General features: G+C 38.6%; 1 protein-coding gene across 3 annotated transcripts in view; it reads left to right on the top strand.

Moving 5' to 3' along the window:
• The window catches only part of rapgef4a (Rap guanine nucleotide exchange factor 4a), a 112,286-nt gene that overhangs the window by 16,384 nt on the left and 89,902 nt on the right, over positions 1-6,000 (top strand). For all 3 annotated transcript variants that reach the window (XM_048599410.1, XM_048599411.1, XM_048599409.1), the window contains exons 6-8: positions 3,337-3,413; positions 3,832-3,978; positions 5,817-5,932. In XM_048599410.1, coding sequence (XP_048455367.1) covers positions 3,337-3,413; positions 3,832-3,978; positions 5,817-5,932 — 340 coding nt within the window. The remainder of the gene's footprint in view (positions 1-3,336; positions 3,414-3,831; positions 3,979-5,816; positions 5,933-6,000) is intronic.

The following is a 6,000-nucleotide window of genomic DNA, read 5'->3' as shown; positions in this document are numbered from 1 at the left end:
GCATGCAATTCTGGTCTCCCTGCTATAGGAAGGATGTTGTGAAACTAGAAAGAGTTCAGAAAAGATTTACAAGGTTGTTGCCAGGGTTGGAGGGGTTTGAGCCATAGGGAAAGGCTGAATAGGCTGGGGCTATTTTCCCTCCAGCGTCAGGGGCTGAGGAGTGACCTTAGAGGTTTATAAAATCATGACAAGCCTGGATTGGATGAATAGACAAGGTCTTTTCCCCAGGGTGGGTGGTGTCTAAAACCAGAGGGCATAGGTTTAAGGTGAGAGGGGAAAGATATAAAAAGGACCTAAGGGGCAACATTTTCATGCAGAGGGTGGTGCCAATATGGAATGAGCTACCTGAGGAAGTAGTGGAGGCTGGTCCAATAATAACATTTAAAGGGCATCTGGATGGGTATATGAATAGGAATGATTTAGAGGGATATGGGCCAAATGCTGGCACATGGGACTAGATTAATTTAGGATATCTAGTCAGCATGGATGAGTTGGGCTAAAGGGTCTGTTTCCGTGCTGTATAACTCTGACTGTAAGTGCAAATAAGCGAGCAAGTGGGCCTGGAATGATACTCTCCCATTCTTGCAATTTCAGGATCAACATGCTGGGCAAGAAGGTCCATGGGTAACTTTTTTAATGCAACCAATTAAGTGGTGAATTAACAGTCACCTAAGGGCTTCAATTCACCAATGGCCTTATTAACCACCTTCCAAGCAAGGGGTCCTGCTTGCCAGCTTGGTTGGGAGGAGCCTTATCTTCAAGTATAGTAAAATGTAGATGCCACTAAAGATGAACCCCATGCTCTTGCCATTGACTCCCTTGACCCCATGATATCTGCAGATCAGACCGTTTAGACAGGAGATAACAAGAACGGCAGTTGCTAGAGTTGGAGTTGATACAGTGTGGAGTGGGAGGAACACAGCAGGTCAGGCAGCATCAGAGGAGCAGGAAAGTCGACATTTTGGTTTGAGACCCTTCATCAGCACACTCGGAGCTTCACAGCTTGCGTCTTCAGTCTCTTGTCTATAATCGTCCCTGAAATCATCCATCGCACACTTACTGCACAGATCAAAAAAATCAATCTTGGATAATACTGATCTTTTTGGGCTGAGTCAACATGAACTTAAAGGAAAACTCATGCTTGATAAATCTGAAGTTTTTTTAAGAATGTTACTAGCAGGGTAGACAAGTGGAAATAGAGGAAGTGGTGTATTTTGATTTTCAGAAGTCTATTGATAAGCAGTTAGGAAGGTAAATGGTATGTTAGCCTCTCCTGCAAGAAGTATAGGAGAAAACACGTCTTGCTTCACTTATGTTGAACCTCGATGAGACTATACCTGGAGTATTATGTGCAATCTTGGTCTCTATACCGAAGGACAGATGCCCTTAAGAGGGAGTGGAGCAGATGTTCAGCAAACTAATCCCTGGGATGGCAGCACTGTCCTAGGAGAAGAGATTGAGGAGACTATTTATTTTTATATTTGTTCATGTAATGGTGGCATTGCTGGCTAGGCTAGCATTCATTGTTCATTCTTAACTGCCCTGAGGAAAGGTGATGATGAGCTATCTTTTTGAGCATCCGCAATTCTTGGAGCATAGAAATACCCACAGTGTCGTTAGGAAAGGAGTTCCAGGATTTTGACCGAGCAGTGCTGTGATATATTTCCAAGTCAGGATGCTGGATGACAGAAAGACTTAGGCTCTTCCCATGCATCTGCTGCCCTTACTCTTCCAGGAGGTAGACGTTGCAGGAGCCTTGTCATTGGAGCCTTATTGAGTTACTGCATTGCATCTTGTAAATGGTACCCACTGCTGCCACAGTGCATAGGTGGTGAAGGGAATGAATGTTGAAAGTTGTGGATGTGGAACTAATCAGGCAGACTGCTTTGTCCTGGATGGTGTCAGGTTTTTTGTGTTGTTAGAACTGAGTGTATTCCATCACACTCCTGACTTGTGTTTTGAAGATGGTGGACAGGCTTTGGAGGAATAGGAGATGGGTTGCTTGCCACAGAATTTCTAGCTGTATTAGTAGCCACAACATTTATATGGCTGGTCAATGACCATCCCAGTTACCAATATCCTGGGGGTTCAGAGCCAGTAATGATATCGAATCTCAAGAGGTAATGATTAGATTGTCCCTTGTTGGAGATAGTCATTGCCTTGCATGTGTGCAGTGGAAAAGTTCTTTGCCACTTGTCAGCCTAAGCCTGACTGTTTTTCAGGTCCTGCCGCATTTGGGCACAGACTGCTTCAATATCAGAAGTCACAAATGGCACCGAACATTGTAATCATCACCAAACATGTCCCATTTCTGACCTTATGATGAAAGGAAGGTCATAGAAGCAGCTAAGATAGTTGGGTCTAGGAAACAAGCCTGACTAACTGTATTCCCTGGAGTTTAAAAGATTGAGGATAATCTCATTGAAAATTAAAAGCTCTTAACTAATAAGAATAAGGGCCAAGATATTTTGGACTGAGGTAACACTTTCTTCACTCCATAGGAAGTGAATTTTTGGAGTTCTTTTATGTGATTATGTTGTGGTAGTTCAGTCATTGCGCATGTTCAAGATAGAGATATAAATTTCTAGGTGCTGAAAACATCAAGGGATACTTGGATACAGCAGGAAAATGGTGTTTGGTACATAATGAGTCATGATCAAGAATGGCAGCTCAATCTGAAGGGGCTGAATGGCCCCCTCATTCTCTGTGGTCAAATACGTAAAGGAATACACTTCTGCAAAATGTGATGTAAATGGATGGTCCACTAATCCCAAATAAAAACTAGTTCTGGAAGTACTCAGCAGCTATGCAGTGAGAAATAAAGTTAATGTTTCAGACCAGCCATCTTTTTGTCATTTAGTCTTCTATAAACGGGAGTAAAAATTGACATCAATCCAACATTAAATTTTGCAATGTCTTTAAAATTAATTTGTAACCTCATGAAGAGGTGATAAATGCATAAGTGATTAAGCATTGACGTAAACTGATTAATTAGCCAACAGATTAAGTATTGTATACTTTCCTGCAGTCTTATTATTTATTACAACCGCAACGAAGATTTTCACTTCATGCATAGTGGAACAGCACAGTTCTATTATAAGCTATATTTTCTTGCCTTCACTAATTTTAATGATGTAAATATAAAATGACAAATTCTGTTTTGTTATCATGTCTAATTTATTTGGTATTTCTCAAATATACTGAGATTCTGCAAAACGTAAAGGCAAAGCAAATCTTCAGAACTTCTCATGCGCAATTTTTTTGCATTTACTTTGTAATAAGTTAAGTTTTTTGTGCAACTGAAATAGGATGATTGTTGCTTTCATATTTATACAGTGTTTAATCAAGGAGAAGAGGGCACTTCATGGTATATTATCCTCAAGGGCACAGTGAATGTTGTTATCTATGGCAAGGTACAACTTTCGATTTGTCAACTTTTATAGCATGTATGAAGAATCACAGGCCTACGCAATTATGATTTTGGGAACATTGAAAGGAAATTTAGCAGTACTAACACTAGTCAAGGTCATACAAATTGTTTTGAAGATCTTATCTTTTAAATATTGTTATCTGTTAAAACTGGGATGCGTACAATCTTGTTCATGCCATCTTGTCTATAATTAACTGTAGCAAATTTATAATCACTTTAACTCTCAACAGTAATTAAAATGTAAATGAACCTGATATTTGCGCATCATATTTTACTGTGTAAAACATCCTTTCATTAAGTTTACAAGAAATTCCGGAAAGTCGTATGGATTTCTCATTGACTGTAAAGCAATGAAGGTTTGTAAGTTGATGATCATAAATGACTCTGATCTAATGTTGCAGGGAGTAGTCTGTACGTTACAAGAAGGGGATGATTTTGGGAAGTTGGCTTTGGTGAACGATACTCCAAGAGCAGCTTCCATAGTGCTTCGTGAGGACAATTGTCAGTTTCTACGTGTTGATAAAGAAGATTTTAATCGAATCCTTTGCGTAAGAGACTTTCTGATAATGGCTTACATTCAGAATCTTAGTAAAAATATTACTTTTTTTGTAAATCCATTTTCAAGTATCTCGTGGCATTTGATAAAGGCAATCACCTGTTCTGAAACATTCAGATAATTATTAACTATCATGTTATATAACTTTAAGGGTGAAACTATTGTGGATTGAATACCTTATTTTATTCAGCAAAAATGCTTTCAAATATTGTACTTCATAACTTAAAGGGGCCATGTGTTTTAATTTTGGTGTAGAGTTTCTGAAACAAAACTTATTGTGATACTAGTTCTTAGTATTTCCAGGATTCTTGTTTTGATCAAAAAAAATCTTTTGGCAAGAAGAATACAAAAACTGAATTAATTAAATGAAGAAAGACTGCAGAAAACTGCAGCGCAGAGGGATTTGGGAGTTGTCCTGCATAAATCATCCAAGGTTAGCATGCAAGTTCAGTGTGTAATAGGGAAAGCAAATGGGATATTGGCCTCAGAATGGATTGGAGTATAAGAATAGGGAAGTCTTGCCAAAATTATACAAGGCCACGCCTAGAATACTATGAATAGTTTTGGTCCCCTTATCTAAGGAAAGATACCCTGATATTGGACACTGTCTAGAGAAGCTTCATTAGGCTGATCCTGGGTATTACCTTCTGGGAAGGGGTAGAGTAGGTTGAACATGTACTCATTGGAATTTAGAAGAATGAGCAACAACCTTTTTGACAGGATAGATACAGAGAGTGTGCTTCCCTTTGTGGGAGAGTAGGACCGGAGAGCACAATCTTAAAGCAATGGGTTACCTGTTTAGGACAGAGATGAAGAGGATATTGTTTCCTTTACCAAAAGAGGCTGCCAGCGCTGACTCACTAATTATATTCAGGGCTGAGATGGACCGATTTTCTAGTCAGTAAATGAATTGTAGGGAAAAACCAGGCAGGTGGGCTTTGAGTGTTAGTAGATCAGCCATGATTTCATTCAGTGGGCTGAATGGCCTATTTCTGCTTCTATGTCTGATAGCCTATCTCTGTGCCTACAGTTTTATTTTAAGACTGTGCAGTTGTTTGTAGCCCCAACAACATTGAGGAGAGTTTAATCTATTGTATTTTAAGAACTTTCAAAAAAAATGAACAATATGTTCAGACAGGAATGGATGCTAAATAGCTGAGTTGATGACTTTTCAGTGTCAAGGCCTGATGAGGGATTTGGGGATCTATTTCCCACCTATGCTTATAATCCATGACTGTAATGGAATAAATTTAATATATTGGTCATATTATGTTGCAGTTTGAGGTGTTTTAAATATTCTGATTTGACATTAAGTAAATGACAATCCCATAGCTCTGTTTCATGTTGATCGTTATCTGCAGCACTGTTATTGTCTGTGCCATAAATTTTCTTCATTTGTTACAAATCCAAAGCAATCTGTTTAGAAGGATGGAGTGAACTGAATTAAAAACCCTCAAAAAGCATCTTTCCAGTGGAAAATTACATCAGTTTAGAACATATTTAACAGCTAAGCTGTAGTATTATCTGCAGTACAGTATTACATCTTTCATTAAGTTTAAACACAAATCAAATGCATTGTGCTGAAACCGTCAGTTAAAATGACTTAAAGCTGTAGTATTACAAAATTATATAGAATTTTGCCTCTGTCTGACATGCTTTGTAATAGAGTAGCAAGCTATTCGTAATTGATCAATAATAAAAGGCCCAAAATGACCATTTAAATCGGTCAATAAGTAAGTAGATACTTTCTCAGTTGAACAAAACAGGATTCATTTTATGATTTATTTTTTCCTTTCTCCTGTCAAATACCACCCCAACAATGCACTTCAGGATGTTGAGGCCAATACTGTGAGACTCAAAGAACATGGACGAGATGTGTTGGTTTTGGAGAAGATACCAATGGGTAGCAGACCTTCCAATCAGGGAAGCATACAGACACAATACAAGTAGGTGTTCCATAGCATTGCACTTTGTGTCATTTGTGATCTAATGTGGGGAATGTCACTTAAGTATC

This window comes from Rhincodon typus, chromosome 7 (assembly GCF_021869965.1).
Source record: "Rhincodon typus isolate 14 chromosome 7, sRhiTyp1.1, whole genome shotgun sequence".
Taxonomy (NCBI): Eukaryota; Metazoa; Chordata; class Chondrichthyes; order Orectolobiformes; family Rhincodontidae; genus Rhincodon; species Rhincodon typus.
This window is presented reverse-complemented; position numbering and strand designations above follow the sequence as displayed.